This window comes from Oxyura jamaicensis, chromosome 5, assembly GCF_011077185.1.
Source record: "Oxyura jamaicensis isolate SHBP4307 breed ruddy duck chromosome 5, BPBGC_Ojam_1.0, whole genome shotgun sequence".
Classification (NCBI taxonomy): Eukaryota; Metazoa; Chordata; class Aves; order Anseriformes; family Anatidae; genus Oxyura; species Oxyura jamaicensis.
Genome location: NC_048897.1, coordinates 62001333 through 62023220, shown reverse-complemented (window position 1 = coordinate 62023220; position 21888 = coordinate 62001333). Strand labels below are relative to the sequence as shown.

Genomic DNA, 21888 nt, shown 5'->3' with positions numbered 1-21888 from the left:
AAACAGTTTTTATGCTTTTGATGTGCCACAGGCTCTAATGATGCCCTGCATTTCTAGTATGTTATAAAGTGTGAGTGATATGATATTTTTGTATGCATCATCTTGGGAGAAGAGTTGTCTGTGTTGCAACTGGCATTTTTTCATACCAAATGAACAAGAACTTATTTCTTTTATTAAACGCTTTCTGTGGTTTCTGTTTGTGTTCTGAAGTCTTCATTATATTGTCTGTAGCAGTTCAGATGTGGAACAAAAGTTTACACTAAAAATACTGTGAGACATTTTATAAAACTGTCTTTCTTTGAGGTTGGAACTGTTTGGAACTGCTAACCAATTCATAGGTTTCTCGCCAACCATCCTCAGTTAATCCTATTTGTTTGCTCACATCTTTTGGATGGACGATGATGCAGCTGCATGAGCTACAATATGCAAACTAAAATGTTGAGAGGCAGAGTTTAGTAGATTAGTACAATGCCATTCAAATACAGATGTGCTGCTTTCAGATGCCAGGCTGTGGTTCCATGTTACACTGCACTCACTGTTCCTTACTGAGGTGCAAGCTCATGTGGTTGCTGGCTTTGGGATTTCTGTACCATGCCAGAGTATTAGTGATCTTAGTGCCAGATTAAAACTAGAACTGTGATCTTCTAAGCATCCTTCTGTCTACTCGCACAGCTGTACTATACGCACATCTGCTAGAATATAGTTGTGAAAAATGTGATTAGAAAATAACTTCCTTAAATTCATTTCCATTTTCAGTTGCCCAGTAAACATGGACAGTTAGAAATTAAAATCCATGACATTCTGCATTTTAATCACTGTAGTTGGAGAGCAAATATGGAATGCTTTATCCTGAAATGTAGTATTTGAATTGATCCTTGTGTATACATTTTTGTTACAATAGGATATGGGGTGCATTATTAAATTCTGTAGGGTGAGGGGAACACAAGAATTCTAGATAAATGGGGAAATTCAAGTGATAGTATTTCCATTTTTGAGGGAAGTAATTATTGCATAATATTCTTATTGGTTAGACTTCCAAAATAATATGCCTTTGACAAGGAAATAGTTGACTTTTTTGTCCCTACTTCTGAAAGGAACACCAGTAATTTCATTTCCATGTACCTAAATGGATGTTAGTGACTTGCAAATTGTGATTTCTTTTATCATTGTGTAACTGATGCCATAGCAACCATTTTCTCTATAGTAGAAAGTACTGTTTGATTAGAATCTTAGATTAAAAGACAGTACGGTAGAATGATTTTGACAGTTTTTGTTATGAAATGATTTCTTTCCAGCACGTTGTTAATTGTGTTCTATGAGGAATGCAAGTGACATGTTTAAACAGTGTACTTTCTAAATTACGTTGTAGCATATGCATGAATAGTTATCATCTCTAGTGCCTCACACTAAGAGTTTTTTAAATATTTTTCATCTTTATGAAGGTGTATGGGCAAGTCTTCGTTCAAGCAACCGATTTATCAACGCTCAGACTCCATTCATTGATGTTGGTGCAAGACTTGCAGGCAAAGACAATACCACTTCCTACAGTAGCAGCACTTTTTTGCAAAGTCAGCTTTTGAGACGTCAAGCAGCCCTCTATATATTTGGAGAAAAATCTCAGTTACGGGTAATGTCATTTTTATTTTTATATTAATATAATTTTTATTTGGCTTGAGTTTAATAGCCCTAATGCTTTTACAAAACAATAATAATATTCTAGAGAAGTCGAGTGGATAGCTCTCCTAAAGGTGTAAATTCTCATGGGCATTTTAGGTAATATTTGCTACACAGGCATGCTCTCCATTTTGTTCTGTTTTGCTATGTTCTGTATTGCTGTACATAGAATAACAATTAATGCAGCATAATGTGGTGGTGGTTAGAAATCACACTCTGTGGTTATATAATACAACAAAGTTAACATAAATAAAAGCTTACTGAATTGTTTTAAAGAACAGGTAGATACAAGCACAAACTCATGTAGCTGCTGTAAATACAGCCCTTTGTCACTTCTGGTCAAGTATTGATGTGTTAGGAAGAGATGAGGGGTACAAAAATGGGTAACACGATTAAAGGATTGGATTAGCTTTTCTACAGCATGAGGATGTTTAAATTGGAAAAGACATGACTAGGAAGGAAATGAAATGTGTTGTGTGGCAACAAAACATCTAGCAAAGCCTTTGTATTTTGTAGTTACCATGTCTTCACTGTTTCAAAAACATTGGCTTTGCAGAGAGAAAACAGCAGAGTTCGGCTGTGCCAAGTGTAGCTGCTGGGATAAAGATCCTGGCAGCTGCCCCTTTCAGAGGCTGTTCAGAGCTATTCCAAGGAGAGTGCTGAAGTTCTGTATATGTATGGTCTTCCTGTCAGAGCCATGGTTAAATACACTTAAATGCTTGTTACTATGATACAGCTGACTCGTCATCTAATGTTCAGCTGAGTTGTCATCTCACAGTGATGTCTAGTTTGGGAAATATAAAACAGGCTTATTTGCAGTTTTATTTTTCCTGGTGTTCTGAAATACATTATGAAGGAAATGGATTTTTATTACACAGAAAAAGCAATTAGGGGTAGCATTTAGAATCATATGAAGTCAAATTGATGTGGATAACACTAACTCAGAAGTCTGTTCATCCTGATTTGATTACATGAAGAGGTCCATGATATCTACAGTTTTATACACCTTTGGGGATAAATTTTAATATTTTAGACGCAGTTGTTTAAGAAACATGTATCCTCTTTATTAAGTCTTCACTTTTCAGAAAATGTTTACAGATTTTTTAAATCTCTGCAAATACTGCAAAATCATTTGTTTTTGTTTTTCCAAATATGAGCATACATAAAATACAATGCATTTTGTGAAATACATAGTTTACAACAGCAGTTGTTAGTAGTAAGTAAAAACATCCATTTTCAATTCTTTATGAATGAATTTACATTATTTCTGGAGATTAAAGAATCATGCTGTATTAGAATGATGAATCAAAATCCTAAGACTCTTTGCAATCTGTTTCAATTTTAACTTTTCTTTTGTACTTTCAAGTGTTCTTTTATATCTTACTTTTACTCGCAGTTGTCTTTTATATATATATATGTAAAAGATACCAGTTCTTATCATTTTTAATTTATCTTTTATAACTGATTTTAAATTTATTTTCCTTTGGGTTACTTCATTAGACATTGGTAACCAAAATAGTCATTTTTATTAGTTATTAATATTTCATTTGACATTCAAATACTTTATAATATAATTAGCATGACAATAATTGACAGAAATATCCTATTAAATCTATAAACAAAGTGTTCTGGTTTAATGTGATAAAGCATAGTAGTAAAAAGAACAAAACAGAAATCTCCAAAGTAAACATAATTAGTCATTATTAGAATAAACTGTTCTTATAAATACTAAGAAAGTTTATTTTCCTGCAAAAGTTTTCAGTTTTGTTGAGTTGCAATTTTCATCTGATTTTCTGGAGGGCATTCATCCTGAGGTTTTCAGTCAGGTCTACTCATATATGTTTTTTATCTTATTTGAGGTATCTTTTGTAACTATAAGCTTCAGGAGGCTCTGGCAAAGCAGGCAATTTCATAAAAAAGAGTACAGGAAGAGTAACTCGAGAGATGGTTATGTAGACATAAATTGCTATAATCAAATACTGATGGTTTTTTTATATTTCTGTTCAATTTCTTAATGAATAATAAGTGAAGAGTTCAGTGATGCATCTAAAGATGTGTAGTAGGAGAAAAAGTCTTTACTTTGCTTCTTTGAAGGAACCCTTTAAGACCACTTGGGCAAAAAATTGAAATTGTTTAATATATCAACTGATGCAAACTAGATGGGGATACACTTGTGCTTGGTATAGAGTAAAGCATTTTTAATATATTACCATATGGAAATGCATTACTATGCAGAATATGAAAGGAGGGAACTATTAGATGTGCAAACAAGTGTTCAACAAAACCAACATGAAATAGTCTGAAGTCCAGCAGGATGTATATAAGTTAAAAGTTGCACAGAAGGGGATACTTCAAGAATCCTTATATTATATTTATTTATTTCCTTGCTGGTTTAGAGTTCAAGTTTTTTTTTCTTCTTCTTCCTTTTTTAAAAAATTTATATAATTAATGTATAATTCTGCAGCAGATAAGTCATCTCTGGGCATTACTAAGGAAAAGAGTGTTGTATTGGCAACACAGAAATCAGAATAATAATACTATGTAGCAATGAAATGATTGTTTTGAGCCTGCTCTCATGGATCTATATCTGGTCTACAAAATCAACTCAAAGGAAAGCTTGTTGATTTTGACTGTTTAGTATTTCTCTAGCTTTTGTTAGCATCCTGCTAACTTGGAATTGTTGGCTATATTTATTTATTGTATTTATTTATTGTTAATTTGCCTAAAAGTCCTGAAGGAAGCACGTTCTCTTGTGTATAAATAGCTCAACAGATTTATTCAACTCAACTGTGTTACAGTGATAGTGGTATAACTCTCATGAATACAGTTTTGCTATGAGTAGTAGATGGGTACTTTTTTATGGTACATTTTACAAGTGTTGTAAGGATTATCATTATACTGCACAGATATTTAAAAATCATTTGAATTAAGAATTGGAGTATTTAATAATGAAGCAGACAAGACTATGATATTTGATGAGATTTTCACTGAAAAATATGCTTCCCTTTTAAATTTATATCTACTGTTGTCCTTCCACACAGGGCTTCAAACTTGATTTTGCTTTGAATTGTGAATTTGTTCCTGTTGAATTCAGTGACATCCGACAGACAAAGGCAAGCTTTAAAAAGCTGATGAGAGCTTGTGTTCCCAGCACTATTCCTACAGATTCTGAGGCAACATTCCTAAAAGCACTTGGGGAGTCAGAGTGGTTCCCACAGGTAATTTATATGACAGGTACTTCTAATAATCTCCATGCAATATTGCTTACACAAAATAAATTTCAGGCTCTTCTGACAGAGACCTACTCTATTCTAACCAGCTGTTCTTTTTTCCTCTTTGTTCTTTCTAATTACTTTGCATGCGATCAATTCTGTCATACATAGGCGTTATTGTTTTAATACAATCATAACATTTACAGATGTGGGAAGCAGTTTTTATAGCATAATTTACTGGTTACATGGAACACATATTGTTACATGGAACAAGTATGTAAGTAGAGATTACCATTTTTATTGCATATTATCAATTTATGGTCTTGGTTTTAAATGTTCTTTTCTTATTTTATATATTAAAAAAAAATGAAAAAAGTACAGAACAATAAATAAGCCTTTTGATTTTAAGACTGATATTCTACCCTTCCTATGTGTTCCTACCCTGAATTTCCACATGCACAAATATTTAGCAAATAAGCTAGCATCTGTTATCTGTTGTGGAATAAGGAGAAGTGTTTGCAGGATAGAGGGGGTTGTGTGCTCGTTCATCTATTAGTATCTGTTGTCTTTAAATCTGTTCCTTTACTTCCCTATCCCATATTTCCTTACATAAAGATTAACTAAATGAAGGAAAAACTGTAAGTAACTTTGCAAGATTCAAATTAAGAAGGGAAAGTTAGCTCTTTGTAAATCTAAAAAGATTTTAATTACAGCAAGTGTTTTTTAACAGTTGTGTATTTTATTTGGAATCTTCTGTTGCATAAATTTTCCTCAATTGTAAATAATGATAGAAAACAGAATAGACTCTTACACTGATTTCTCAAGGAGAAAATACATATGAGTAACATAGTCATTTCAGAAATCGTACATCAGAAAGCATACTGGCTGGAATGTGCTACCATGCAAGGAATTGCTTAAGTTTTCTCTTTTAGGTGTGATGGTTTCTTACAGAACACAGGAGCTTGTCATTGATATGTCTGATAACCACTTTGTTCAGAGAGGGAGAAATCAGGAGACATTAAAGGCTTGATGCCCCCACCATGTGAACAATTTCAATCATGGGACAGTTGAGCAAGTTAATAGATGTAGATAAGGGAAATGAATGTCATTTTGATGAAATAAACATGTTCCTATAGCAGCACAGAGATCAAGGAGAGGTTATCACATGGTGTTCCTCAGGAATATTTGAGAGGAAAAGTAACAGTATCACTCTTTGCTCAGGACTAGATCATAGTGTCATATGCTACCTCTGATTCATTACCAAGACATTTCCATGGTGCAAATCAGGTGGTAAATGACTTATGAGATAAATTTGATTTATGGACTGATTTGTTACGTTTTCTGCTAATCCTGTGAAAGGACATAGATCTGTCATCTTGGAAATTTGTTTTTATTGTATTAAATTTTCCACTCCTATGTAACAGTAGTTGTATAGTATTGGTTTTAACGCTGTGTAGATTAAATAGTTCTTTATAAGGTTTTGAATGCAGAAGAAGAAATTCAAAGTATGTTCTGAATACTAATAGTATTTTGCATTTCTTTATATTGAATCTGTATAACCAGATTGGATATCAGTTTCTTTCATTAAGGACAGCAAAAAACAGTCTTTCTTCTATTCTGCCTATGAAAGCATAGAACAAAAAAAAATGAGACGCTTTTCAACCTTTTCCTACTGAAAATAGCAAGAAAATTAGTTACTTTTATTTTCTAAGTAATGACTGTGTGAATGTTCAGAGCAGTTAAGTGTTTTCTGTCACAGTTTTCATGGTAATATTCATAAGATTGTTTTTTCTTCTTTTTTTTTATGAGGCAAAAATCAGCCTTAAATGAGGATGAATTTTCTAGGGTTTAACGGTTGTTTGATTTATCCTTTTTCTCATATTTTCACCAGTTTATTTTTGTCTTCCCTGTGTCTGTTTCCTGTGCTTTCTGAACTTTCTGAATTTACTTTTTTCCCATACGTAGATGGTCTTAGATGTCTCTTCCCATTCTTTGCTTATTTGTTTTCCTATATTGCTTTCTCCCTTTCTTCAGGCTTTCGTATTTCCTTACTATCGGTTGGGTTGTACTTGTTGCTCTGCAAAGAGCAATTTCATTCAGTGGTTAAAAAAAATTTTGCTTACATATAGTCTGTTACATTATATACCAAGAATGCCATCTCAGTATGATAGAAATGGTAGAAACGCTGCAGTTTTTCATTTTAATAGTAAAGAAGAGAACTTTCTTCATAAGGTAAAAATGCTCAAAGTCACCTAAATTCTTTAACTTGCTTATAAGCGATCATGTTTGAATAAATCTCATTCAAGTCAATAAACTTTGACCCACAGAAATGTATTGACCCTCAGAAATTTTTAGTATCACTGCAAAACAAATTTTAGAATGCAAATAATTAGTGTGTGCTCTTAGCCAGTCTGCCCAAAAGCAAAAACAAACAAAAAAAACTGTTTATCTAAACTATTTCAGATAATAGATTTTTTTTTTTTAATATTCAGTTTGTTAATTTTCAAATTCCATAAGATTGAACATTAGAACTATTATCTTGTAAATATGGATTTTCTCATCAAAGTACTTGGTGACTTTATGCAACCTTAACTTTTCACAGGAAAAGATTTAGTGTTAAGCCCAGAGTGGAATTTCTCTACAATAAATCTGTCAACTGTGTCATTCCCATTCCACTTTTTATGACAACTGTTTTATTACAGTGCTTATTGGTTTTAATAGTTTAAGTTCTTATCTTCAAATATTTGCTTAGTTTTGTTGTAGTTCAAATGAAAATCCTCTGAGATTGTTAAGTTTTTTCGTTTTCTAATCTGTTACATCAGTTAATTTCTCTGTGATATATGTAGATTTTGTAATACGTTTTTAATGTTAAATACAAACGGATTCTATTTATTGAAAATATCTAGACATTTCTCTTGAGTGTGTTACTGATTTGCAATACTCTGTAGCTTCACAGGATAATGCAATTGAGTGTGATCATCTCAGAGCTCCTGGAAAATGGTTCTTCTGTTATGGTTTGTTTGGAAGACGGCTGGGATATTACTGCACAAGTAAGCTGCTATTAAAACCCTGAAATAACTAAATAATAAGAAAAACACCAGGCAATACTTTTTTACATATGTGATTGATAATTTGATACAACATTTTAAAAAAGTGTTGTGGCAGCAGGGACTAGCATACTTACATAGAATCCTTGTATTCCTTTGCAATTTACTCCATGAAAGCGTTCATTAAAATGAATTTTTACCAAAAGTCCTGAAGAACTTGGAATTCTAAGGCTTATCTGTAAGATCTGCATTCCCATACTTGACCATATGGAAGAATGAAAGATGAAAGTTGTCACAACAGATGATTTATCTTTTTAAATACAGTATGCTTTAACATCGAAGGGAAGGAGAAGAATTCTTTCTTTTGCCATTCACTTGCCATAAATGAAGTTAGGAAAGCACACACAGAGAACACACACAAGAACAGGCAGAAGTTGGCTGGTGAGCACCCTAGCATGGCAACAGTGCAGAAGCTTGAGTCACCCTCATGACCAATTATTTAATGCTTTCTTTGTTGAGGTGTAGGCAGTGCTGTTTTGTAAATAATACCTTCCTAAGTCACAGTTTAATTGAGGCTATTCCATGTGAGATGCTATTTGTAAGGTTTTATAAAAATATGTAACCTATCTGTTAAGATACTTGTAACTGAAATTATTTGAAGGCTTTGGTTTCCTTGAACTACAAACAGATTATGGAATATTTATTTTCATTGTATAAGGTGTTCTCCTTTTAACTTCTGTCATTCTTACCCCGTTTTGTGATCTAGGTAGTATCTCTAGTGCAGTTACTCAGTGATCCCTTCTACAGGACACTTGAAGGCTTCCGAATGCTGGTAGAAAAAGAATGGCTCTCTTTTGGTCATAAATTCAGTCAACGAAGTAATCTGACTCTCAATTGTCAGGGTAGTGGATTTGCACCGATTTTCTTACAGTTCTTAGACTGTGTGCATCAGGTAAGTCCATCCATATCTTACTATTTCATAAGCGATAGATAACTCTTTGAGAGAAGACTAGTAGCCTTCTTCTGTGGATTTTGTTAAAGAGAATGGGCTTCACATTAAGAAGAGCTTGAAAATGAGCATGGTTGCCTGGAAGAAACTGACCATACAAAACACTGTCTGTTAGGGATGGTTGGCATTATGGATTTTTTAAGGTGATTCATGCAGAGGGTTCAAACTGATGTTTTTTAAGGGTAAGACTGGCTTTTGGGAGTCTGGAATGCCTAAAGCAGCAGAAAAAATTGACAGGTTGTTAATACAGTGAGTAGACAGTTTTTAATTTCCTGTGTTTGACTATGTCTTGTACTCTGTCAGTTCTGGAAAAAAACAAGCTACATACCACCTCTGTAGTGGTCTGTGATGTTTTCGAACTCTAAAGCAGAGGTTTGTTCACTGAAATTCTATTTTTTCTATTTAATGCATTCCTATAGTCTACTATGCTGCTATTACTTCTAGACAAGTAGAGCTACATTGCTAGTAACAGCAAAATTTTGTTGGGAGGACTTTTATACACTTTCTCCTTGCTTACAGTCTGGTGAGTAGTGTCTCCTTACTGAGGATAATTCTACCTTTTTTCATATTTTATGTTAGTCTTTAATTTTTGTAACATACCTGCTCTAATAATCAACTCCATCCAAAAATTGTGTTTTGATCTTTTGCTAGCTCCCTTTTTTTTGCTTCAGCTCCATTCTCCATACTCATTTGGAGACTTTTTTTCTTCAGGCTACAGAGGCTGAACTGTACTTATAGCCAGAAGAGGGGTTCCTAAGATGTTCGTAGGGTTCCTGGGTCACCTAAGATGTTCTTATTTTTCTATACTCTGTATGTTCACAAGAAGATTAATACTCACAGTTACATGGTGTAGCAAAAATCAGATTAAGAATTTCATGCTTACTTCAGATTAATTCTATAGTCTGTCCTCTTTTTCATCTCAAAACAGAAAATATAATGCTTTGCAGATTCTCCGTGTATGCAAACCCAAGATAGCAGTTGGTATAGTTCCTCTTGTATTTATCTGTCTTTTTTCCATCTTTAATTTTTCTCTCTGAAAAATCTGGGTGTTACTAACCTGCACTTAAAGTATAGTTGGCTGTCTCACAGAAGAAGACTGTTTAAGTACCCACCTGCTTTCTTGGAACAAACGTTCATGAATTCTTGCATGGAGTAGACCCTGAAAGAGAATTCAGCAAATAGACTTACTCTGTTGCCCGGAGCAACGTCCACAGATTAGATAACATGCTAAACCAATGAAAAATAATCCTTAGATGTCTGAAAGAATGGTAATGAATGAGTTTATAAAAAAATGAGTGAAGACTTAACCGAAGAACATGTTGCAAATTGTATGTATCCCAATGTTAAACACCATTGCCCATCATTATTTCTGTCTTGCAAGTGAATAAATCATATCCTTGGAATTTGGTTCTGTTCCTACAACATTAGAAAACCTTGCAAGTATTTGTCCCATCTCCTGTCTTATCAATCCATTTCCCAATGGCTGTGATCCTCAGGTTAATTTTTATTGAAAATGTGGAGATTTCTCTGAGGAGAATCAATACCACATATTTCATTTGAACAAGTTAATCTACTCTCAGTTGTCACTCAAATTATTCTTTATAGTAACTGAAGGTTATTTCTCCTTTTCTGAAGTAGAAGGAAAAATAATCTTAGTTGTCGTGGCTACAAGAAGACAAATATCTGTGTCTTCAAATAGTGAGACTCATCTGTTGGGTGGTTCATTCAGTTCTTTTAAATCATTTGTCTGGTGCAGTTTCTCTCTGTTATCAGATGACTTCTTGCTTTAATGAACTGCCTGGATAACATTGTCTGTTAGTAAAATGGCGTAAATCAGCATTTGATTTGAAGCAGTAGTGTACTTTCGAAGTGAATCCCTTCAGCATCTCCCCTTACCATTTGTTAATGCTTTTTGGTACATGTCAACTACATTCTTCTTGAAAGAATTTACCCAGAACTTCTGCTTCAGATGTGTGCCAAATGCTCACCAGCTCTTAAAAGGATCTGAACCAACAATTTATCACTTCTCTTAAAACCATACGGTAATCAATTCAACTGGACCAGGCTAAATGGAGTCCAAAGTAAAATAAATGTAGCATAGCTGCAGGAACCTCATTACCAGCTGCTTTGGTCTTTTTGTCTGCTTCTTCTGCTCTGAACTACATGCTAATGTAGACATAGCCCACATCATTTTAAACATCCTGTTTCTGACTATGGAGACACTTTGCTCCAGTCTTGCTGTAATAAATCTTAGAAAATTGGTTTAAAGTAAAACAAGGAAATTATCCACGCATACCTGTAGAGTAGATTTTCCTCAAGTCCATAGGGCACACAAACTTTGGAAACAAATGAGTTACCCAGAACAAAGATGAAAATCAACATTCAAGAATTTTATTTATTGTCCTAAAATAGGTTGTTCTCTGTCTTCTTCTTGGCAAAATTCTTGTATTTTCTTTGAGTTATGTCTAACACAATCTGAAGTTTTAAGAACAGAGAATAATGGATTATAATTTTCCTGACTTCAGAAGTTAGGTCAAAATGTAAAGCGGGATAAATCCCTGCTGTTAACAATTCACAGGTATGACTCTGCCTCAAGGTGCACTATCTCTAAACTTTACACTTTCTAGGGAGACAGGGAGGTGGAGGAGCAATTCCAAACTTTCCATTGTGCTCTAAGTGTTTTTTTCTAAGACTAATCTTGAAATTAAAGTATATATGATGTTACTTTTTACATCATCCAGGATTGTTTTCAATTTGATTTTTTCTCCTACATGATAGAGGAACATCCCTTTAGCAATTCATCTTAGATAGCAGCTTTGATAGCATCTGAATCTTCTCCATCTTTAAGAGTCAATAGAAAGTATACATTTCATTAGTGGGTACGTTTTATGTAAAGATCTGTATTTTCTGTTTGTTTTTTGTTTGTTTGTTTTGTATTTGTGTGTGTGTGTGTGTGTGTTTTTTTTTAATATATAAAGCTGTGTCCACATACGCTGGCTGCAGCTATGTCAGGAGAAAGGTCACCTCTTACAGGCCATCTGGAGCTATTTATCACCTCCTCTCTGGTGGACATGTTGTTCTTCCAGTCTGCTAGCTAAGGGGTTCATGTGAACCTGCCTGCCAAAATGGCAGAAGAAAATAGGTAGAAAAGACCTACTGTGAAAATCTTATTTTGATGGGTACAGGTCCAGAAGTGGTTTGTCCTGACAGTCAATCTGACAGAGGCCGTAACTTCTTAGCCAGAGTGATAGGGCTATCTTGGGACTTTAATCTTTTCAAACTGTGCATCTTCATCTGAAAAAGTACCTGCGAACACAGCTTGACATGTATAACCATTGTATTACAGATAATACAGATTTGTCTGTTATGAGAAAAAGGCATGAAGCTAAATTTCTAACACTTAAAGCTACAAGTCTATTTAGAATGCAGCTCTGAATAGGTTTTCTTGAAATAGACATGAAGACTAACCTAGCTTCTGATGGCATATATTGACCTATCAAATTCTAACAGTATGGTTGCAAACTCTAGGGAGATTACTTGCAAAGTTAAATTAATGGTTGAAGTTTCACAGGAATTTACTAAGAAAAGTAAATGTACTTCACATTTGTACTTGAACCTTTCTGTTAAGCTTGAATGGTTTCTGTACAACTTATTAGATGACTACAGAAGCCAATTAGGCTGCAGCTTCACCCCGATATCTAATATATTATGTTCAGGGTTTTTTTAATTGACTGTTCACTGGAAGTAAATATTTGGTCCTTTCAAAAAAAATTAATTATTATAGCTTTGACATACAAGGTAATAAGAAAATCACTGTAGAGCCAATACGGATTAAATGTCATTGGTTAAACTAACGATACAGAGAAAACAAATGAAGCAGTGATTCCTAAATTAGAACTACATCATCTTGTAAGAAGGCATTGTTTATGCCAATATCTCCAGGTGTCAGCTGAATTATTAATGCAAAATCATTCTTTCACAATAGCAGCATCTGGCAGATACTCTCACTGCTTCTAAGAAGACTGAGTTTATGAAAGTGATGTCAGCGCAGGAAGCTTTTCTTATTTTTCTTCTGTATCTATTCAGTAATTTATTTAATTAAAAGAATGCTTTTCTAGAATTGACTTTTTTAAGGCTAATAAGGAGCTGTGTTATAACACCTTGAGTAAAAGGAGGTGAGTATGCTACTGTTAGTGATTACTAGCACAGAGCATTTTAGGCTACTGTATTTCTTATGTAAATGAAGTAAATATTGATATATAATGGAATTACAAAACCACAAGGTACTGGAAAACTAAGAACAGCTGAAAGAAGTGTAAAATTGCTAAAAACATTTAGGAGATATTTAAATTAATTAGGAACATTTTGATTTGAAAAAGGAATTCTGAGAAACTGAGTTTATTTAATCATAGTGTTAAAAACACCTATAGGCTTACTCAGGTTTTAAATGTTCATATATTATGGAGATTAGGAATTCTAATGAGTGGTTGTAATTTTTAAGGATACTGGGTCCCTGTAGCCTATCTAGAAAGCCTTATCTAGGTGGTATGTGTTGAAATTGTAAAATATAAAAACTGCTTCTAACTTACATACAATTTTTGAGTAAAATTCTTGAAGTCAGTGAATTAATTGAAATGGGACAAAAGAGTTTCCAGAAAGAAACCAATTATATTTAACCTCAGCCTAAGTGGTTACATTGCTTACGGTAATGACTAATCTCTCTTGCACATTTATTTTAATTGCTTAAAATAATCAAATTATTTTTTCAAAAGTTACATTTAGAATTTATCACCTGTGATACTGGAATTGCATTTTATCAGGAACTTTTTTTCATGATAGCTCATCCATGTTTTGGATTTTGCACACAGTGCACTCATCGAAGCAAATCATCAATAACAGCAGTCACTTTCCTCAGAAGTGACATATTTTCCATCTCCAAATGTAACGAAATGAGCCACAACCACTATAATGTAGTTATTGTTACTGTCTGTATTTTTCTACTTTCATCAAATAAATGTTTTCAGTGATAGTTGTTTTTACTTTCAAAAGGCAAATTTTATTATTATAACTTATATTTACATGCAGTTCCAGGAATCTCAGAAGTGGGATTGCTCACAGTACCTATATGCATGATAGGATTTCAATACCTACTTATTCTTCCAACTCTTCAAATTTATTAAACTAATTACTAGACCACAAGAAGGAATTAGGACTCTGTGTAAGTCATATCAAATAACAGTGTTCTAATTTATCAAAAAACCTTTCTTTCTAACGATGTATTGAATAAAACTGCCTAACAAGGTGGAAAATATATAGTAAGCTATTTGTATTTGCATGTATGTGTCTGAACACAAACACACATAAAGCGCTTTTCGGGATCTCAGCTCAAAAGGACATAATATCATTTTTGAACAAAATTACTGTATTCCGATTATATCTTAATCTACATTATGACAGAAAATATAATTATTTTTTATAAGAGAAACTAAAAAGTTACTGTCGATGAAGTTAATCTTGAATTTATTATAGAAAAAGTTTTGCTTAGCATTACTCTTACAAAGCAGTGAAGGAATATAGTCATTTGTATCTGGGAAAAAGTGGGGAATAAAGAGTGGGTATATGGAACTGAGATATCGTACCGTATCTTAGTATTTTAAATGCCTAGCCATGAGCTCATATTGACATATTACAAGAAATGCTCTGACCAAACTGCTGTGTATGTATTATAGGGTTTTTCAAGGAGTTTTCCTGTCACTATTGTAAATTTGATAGTTAATCTTTCCTGTTAGATGCATTTTTATTATTATTATTTATTGTTGTCTTTTTTCAACTAGTACATGTGAAAATGTAAACATCAGTGAATTTTAGATAATCTAATTCTCATTTCCTTAATACTAAATAAAGAAGTTTCCCTTTTTAGGAACTTACAGGTAGAGATTAGAGAAAAAAAAGGTGGTGAGAATACAAAAGGCAAGACATAGGAAGATTGTAAAAATAAAGTTATTTTATAAGTTTGATGTGAAGCTAGGTAAATCATTCTGAGACATATTTCAAATGTTAAATTCCATCAGCAATTTCTTCCTGATCGTGAAACTTTATTTCCATTGTAATTGGGGGGTGTTTGGTTCATTACCATGCTTAATTCTGAACATGAAAATCACGGTCAAAATGTTTACTAGAGAATAAATTTTAAATTTACAATTAAAACATGAAACTTGTGAGCAATATCTCATCAAGATCAAATTTTGTATTAAAGTTTATATGGAAAGCAATAATGTATTTCATTAATACTTAATGTAAACAAATGTGGCCATGAATATTAAACTAAATGCCTGAAAGCATACGCCAGGCTCCTTCTGATGATGTTCAAGAGGAAGCAGTTGTGAGGAGCCAACTGTCCCACGCTGCTGTACTCTAATTTTTGTCGTCTTAAACATCTGATCCTGACTCCTGTTGGAGACATTCACTGAATTAGATCCCAAGCCTAACTGAAGATAACAAATTAAGATGTTATGTTGTTTTTACCATTTTAAATATATGCATGTGAATAATGGCAAAGCACCTTCTCAGTATGTTTTTTGTTCCTTCATACTTCAATATTTTGCTGCATAGTTTGAAGACAAGGAAATATGTATTAGCAAGTACTATTAACAAGCTATTCCAGCAATGACAGATAAAATATCATTTGTCAGCATTGCTTCTGTACATGTCTGCTAGTTTGGATCCTCAGCAATATCTGGAAGTTCACTGCAAAATGTGCCAATTAAAGTTTGATTCCAGCTATGGAAATGCTACAACTAGGAATATCATCTTTGCCTATAAACTTGCATGGTGCCTCATGAGGTGGCATAAAAGACTTTTATCCAGTTTGATTACTTTGAAGAATCCTGGGTTTTATACAGAGTAAAATAACGCTTATAAAATATACTCTATCTGCTGTGAAAATTTTTTGCATCATAGACATGAATTTAAATGACTTTAAAATATCTTTAGACAAAATGTAGAAGAGTTTGTGTGTACAGAGAAGATAGTTTCTTGTGAATGTATTTGTATTATATTGTACCCATTTATATAATAATATTAATACATATAATATTATGTATCTATACACATCATACATATATCTGTATATATGTATATATAATATATATACATTTAATATTATGTATGTATTTATACAATGCCTCAAAATCATCTTTTTTCCCTTTCATTTATTTGTAGATTCATAGTCAATACCCAACAGAGTTTGAGTTCAATCAGTATTATCTGAAGTTTCTCGCTTTTCATCACGTATCAAATAGATTTAAAACATTTCTTCTGGATTCAGACTATGAAAGACTAGAACATGGTAGGTGTGATGTTTGTTTATTGCATGCTGTATCTGTTATCCTTCAATATCTGGTCTACAAAAATTCGCCTAGTTTGAGATGGTTCAGTAGTTGCATGGTGATGATCTAATGAATTTCAGTTCAGTAATATGAAGCAAAATATGGGTGATTAATGTAGACTTTTCTGAAAGAATGAATCCTGAGACATGCCCCTGATTAGACTAAGAGAAGGTGAAAGAAAGTAGTGCCATGCCTCAATTTGTGCTTGGTTTTTGTTTGTTTGTTTTTAACAATTTATCCACTTGGTTCAGTTACCCCAATTAAAATTCCTTATTTTAACAGAAACAAAGTCCTTGACAATCCTTCAGAGAGTGCATGACATTTGAGGAGAAAAAAAATTTTCCATCTGCTGTCTCTCACGCCTTTCTCTTGTACTCTCTTCGGTGTTTCTGTTTTGTGTTTTTTTTTTTTTAACTCGCTGCACATATCATATCCACGCTCATTGGTTCCAACCAAGGCCTTATCTGCCCTCACAGCCCTCTTATTAAGATTTTACAACCACAGTTGAGGCTGTTCTTGGAGCTTGTTCACTAAGCACAATGCTTAAGTGCTCTGAATTTCACTGCTTTGTGGGGTGTTTCTCGTGGCATATGGTCAATTTTAAGCCTTTACTTAAAACCTATAGTAACCATGAAACAGATTAAGTTTGAGCAGCCATTTTATTTCAACAAGAAAAAATTATTTCCATATTTACCTTGGTTTGAACAAAACATTGGAGTCAATTAACTCCTGTCTTTCCTTCCAACTTGTATTTTACATGGTCCTACAGTGTTTTGTTTTTTTTTTAAACCATGATTTTTTATATAGTGTAGTTATACTTTAAAATACCACCTGATGCAATATATAATCCTGTTTCCAGTAGTCTGGCATAATTGTATGTCCTTCCAAAGTCATTTCAGATAGCACAAATCTATGGCTAAGTATTTACACTAGCCTGATCTGTTTTGCCTGAAACGAGTTGGCAAGTAACTCCAGGTGCAGCTGGCCCAGCAGGTGGGAAGGGCTGATAACATCTCACAGAAGGGGGCAGGATCAGTTAGCAGGGCTTTGGTGATCTGTTGAAGCAGCATAGCTGGACGCAGGAAGGGATGTTCATAAACGCACTCAAGTATTTCAGTAGATTTCAGAAGAGTATAATATAATTCTATTGAATGTTTTTCGTACAAAAGTGGCATTTTGCCAATTTGTGGTGGAGTGGCAGTTACAAAGCACAGCAGTTGTTTCATCAAATACAGTCTCTTACAGCAGTGGCATCTGATGGTAGATTTTACTACACATTTAGTTCGTGACATTTCATTTGGCTATGCTTCGGTGTTTGTTATGTCTTATCATAAGCTATCGTTTTACTGCTATTATTTTCTCTAGGGACATTGTTTGAAGATAAAGGAGATAAACATGCCAAAAAAGGAATTTGTATTTGGGAATGTATCGAAAAAATGCACAAAAGGAGCCCTATTTTTTTCAATTACCTCTTTGCACCTACTGAAATAGAGGTATGTTTTTTTTAAAGCAGAAAAAAACAGGTTATTTGTTATTTTGAGTGATAGCCTGACTATGTTTTGATACCTTAATTGTTCTCAGCTGAATTTAGCATTTGGCAGACAAAGTTGATCCTCCTTGATTGATTGCTCTAATGTCTCACAGGCTTATATTCTCAGTCATCCTAGTTATGGAAATTTCATGTAAAGGGCCAATTCTGTAACATGTTTATGCATACCACTGATGAAAACAAGGTTACTTGTTTGATTTCATTCGGTTATATGACTTATTATCAAAATGATCTTAAAATTTGTGCAGGTACACAGTTATGGGAAAATGAGTTTACAGTATGTTCCAGTCACAATGGGATACATTTCATAATGATCTGATTGAATATTATCTATATCACTGTCTAATATGATAATATTAGATTTGACTGCATCTTAAATAATTAGATAAAATTGGCAATACACTCACCATCCTAGAGTTCTGCAATAGTCAGGGAAGAAGCAGTCATGACACCTCAGGAACTGCAAGAAAAGAGCGCTGCTCATACTGTAGGTCTGGAGACAAGGCTGGCTTAAGATGATCCAGCCTTCCCCTGCCCTGCAGATGTTCATTGATGTGCTGCTGTCTCCTACTTTGCTAGTGAGCTTCACCTTGATAAATCATTTGCTTGCATGTCTGTCCACTGCTGGTGTCCAGAAAACATGACAGAACAGTCTCCGCTGTTTTGGAAGTCTTGTTGCCAACAATACTTTTGTTGATGATTCGTGGTTTTCCGTTTTCCTCAAGCTTTTTCACCACACTGTATGTAAGCATATGTAACACCGGGCACTCAAATCAGTAATATAAACTGACCTCGTTTAAAAATAAATAAAAATTAATTATTTTCGTTAAGATGTTGTTGGCAGTTGACAGTGCAGACCACCTCAACCCACATAAATACCACACGCACACCTATACTGACTAAATAATGTGGTGGTACAAGAGAGAGGAGGGAGAGAGGGAACCAGAGTGTTACAAGGAATGGATAGGAAGTTCTTCACCTGTGTATTTCAGAGAAACATCTATTTTCTCTGTTAGAACCATCACTGTGATGAGTTTGGAGGTTGACAGGCATCTTGCTCACTGTATGTTCTATTTTACTGTAAGCAATAGTCTGATTAGTAAGCAGTTAAGATTTGCTTTCAGTATTTTGATAGTATTTTCTTTCTCCTTTTTTGAACAAACTATTTTTCCTCACGTGAAATGGTGTCATAGTAGCAGAATAAGGGATTGTGATTGAACAGCACTCTTCAGATGTTGAAATTGCCCATTGAACTGAGGCATTAATTCCCATTAAGTAAGACATATTGAACTGAGAGCATTACCTTATTTTTTTAAAAGGGAAAAAAAAAGTATGTCTTTAATACGAAGTCATCTATTTTTAACTACTCTGAAAGCTTTACAGTCTCTGGCTGCTTTCCTCATATTATTGTGGTTATTCCAAGTGCTTGGCCACCTAAGTTAAACAACCTTTCTCCTTTCTCTGATGGTCTTGGGCTTTGTGCTGAGGAAAGTTGAATGGTGATTGCTATTGAGTACCTTTTGTATCTTTAACAGGGAGCACAAAGACTGTAAGGGTAGCAAATGTGTATGCTGAATTGGAGTTCGTGGTAAGGGTTTGTTTTAGTGGAAGGATAAATAGGAGCAGTATATTCCTGAAGCTGGTATTAGTTTTACTTCTTGATCTGAGCCATATCCAGGATCTTGCTGTGGAAATTATCAAACTGCAATATTACTCACCCAATGCAAAATAATGCTATATTTTGAATAATCTAGAAAATATAGGTATTGCATTTTTCAGTCTGAAACTCAAAGACTTGCTTTCTCTTATTGTAACAAAACTTTCTTTCAAATAGGCATTGAAACCAAATGTAAGTATGTCCAGCCTGAAAAAGTGGGATTACTATGTAGAAGAGATTTTGGCCACAGGTCCTTCTTACGATTGGACCATGGTGACTGCAAAATGCAGTGCTTTAGAGGAAGCTGAACAAATGGATGGTTCAGTCTCTCAGACTAAGAGGAAAATAGTATGGCCATGTTATGATGATGTTAAAAAACTACAGCCTGATGCCATCAGCAGCCTTTTAAATGTAAGTACATACGTTACACAGAAAAATAAGTTATTTTATATTTAGGAATTTTATATTTACTTTTTATTTATGTTATTGCCCTGTAGCTACACTATTATTAAAAGGATCATGATAGCTGGTCAAAACAGGTATTTAGTAAAACTGACTGGTTTTTACTGGGGGGGTTGATCTTGGGAAGTGATACTTGGTCTAGGAATCTTTTTTTTTTTTTTCTGGGGGGACACTTCAATATTAATTAATAACTATGGGAAAGACATTAATGGATGGATTTTTTCACTGTTTTTCTGAAACAAAAAGGCAGGTAGCATAATAGACCTCTTGGTTGCCTTGTGTAAGAAATGTACAAACTTTTCTTTTAATTGGTGCAAATGATGAATCATCTTTCTTGTCCTGTTTCTATCAATTTAAAGTATGTGTATGGTAAAGATTTCTGGAGATGATTGAAACAGAGTCCAACAACTGTTGATTTAGTTGAGAGGCAAATACACAAAGATAGCGCATAACATCCTAGCCCAAATTTCTCAACAAAGATTTCTGTTATTTCTATTAGTATATTTATTTTTACTATGACCTAACTCATACTCTTAGATGCTTCAGAATATTTTCACACATGAAATAGATGCTTGACTTGAACTTTTTCTTATTTGGGCTCAGGTAGGCTGCTTAGGTGTTGTTCTTTCTTCATTAGAAAATGAAAAAAAGATCACATATTACATGGTAATTGTTGTAGTTATTTAGAATGATTGAGCACCTATGTTTTCTTAGATGTTTATTGTTTGATTCTAATTAACTAGCGGTCCTAATGTTTAGGTTATCATCTGGATTAACAGCTCAGAAAAAAAAAAGACATTCTTCATTTCCTGGAAGCTATTGTTTGTAGCCACGTGCATATTCAGATATATACATCATATACCTTTTTTTTTTTTGGAAATCTTTTTTTTTTATTATTTACAGACTTCATTTTATATTAGAGCTAGTATTATGAAACCTAATACAGCAGTTCTTGGAAGTGAGATGTGCTTTGGGTCCCTAAAATTCCTAAAATTGAAGATGATTTTTAACAAAATCTTAAGGCAGGAAGTTTCTGAATGGTTTGAAATCCTTGAGGATAGACTTGCTTTTGCCAGAGAGTTAGCTCTATTCAGGAACACTCCTGGAATCTCTTTTGGTCAATTCCATCCAATTATAATTGATCAAAAAGAGGAAAAATGACCAGTTTAAAAAATAAAATAAAATTCATCTATGAAATTCCCCTGGACTCAAAAGAGGATAGCCAGAACTGCTCAGATCTTATAACTTCACAACTGCAAACAGCCTAACAATCTCTCAGCAGGGGATCTCATATCAGAGATTCTTTCACCAAAAAAAAAGAAAGAAAAAAAAAAAAAAAAAGAGAGCTTTTGAGCTTTTATTTCAGGTAACTGGAGGCCAGAATTACATTAGGAATATAGTAACAGTGTTCTGCATTTCTTCCTGGGGTAAATGCCAAACTTATCCTATCCATAACTGTGAGAAACTGCCATATAACAGGGAAATTAGCCATATTATAGCCCAAAGATATGTGGGTCAGATTTTATAGAGTTTAAATGTTATTTGTGAATTAGATTATAGTAATAAAAGATAGCAATGGAGAGGAACATTTGGAAGACTAGGAAGGGGTTGTATAAAGGTTATGAAAATACTCTCCTAAGTTTAAAAAGCAAAGTGAGCTTTCTTTTAAAACAAGTTGTTAATTTAGGGCTATTGCTGATGTAGGAGAAAGACCTCTCTTTAATCATAAATCCATTGAGAATGTGTTGGTATCCAAAAATTCTTGAACTGAGACCATATTCAGCAATGGTAAACTCTTAGGGAAGGATGATTCTCACTTTGTTTATGATGATAAGACCTAATATATTCATTCTATAATACATGTTTTTAATTGAAGACAAGATAACACTC

General features: G+C 33.7%; 1 protein-coding gene across 5 annotated transcripts in view; it reads left to right on the top strand.

The window, feature by feature from the left end:
* The window catches only part of SBF2 (SET binding factor 2), a 249473-nt gene that overhangs the window by 216093 nt on the left and 11492 nt on the right, over positions 1-21888 (top strand). For all 5 annotated transcript variants that reach the window (XM_035328948.1, XM_035328950.1, XM_035328949.1 and 2 more), the window contains 7 exons: positions 1443-1627; positions 4716-4892; positions 7835-7936; positions 8700-8885; positions 16164-16290; positions 17696-17823; positions 19714-19947. In XM_035328948.1, coding sequence (XP_035184839.1) covers positions 1443-1627; positions 4716-4892; positions 7835-7936; positions 8700-8885; positions 16164-16290; positions 17696-17823; positions 19714-19947 — 1139 coding nt within the window. The remainder of the gene's footprint in view (positions 1-1442; positions 1628-4715; positions 4893-7834; positions 7937-8699; positions 8886-16163; positions 16291-17695; positions 17824-19713; positions 19948-21888) is intronic.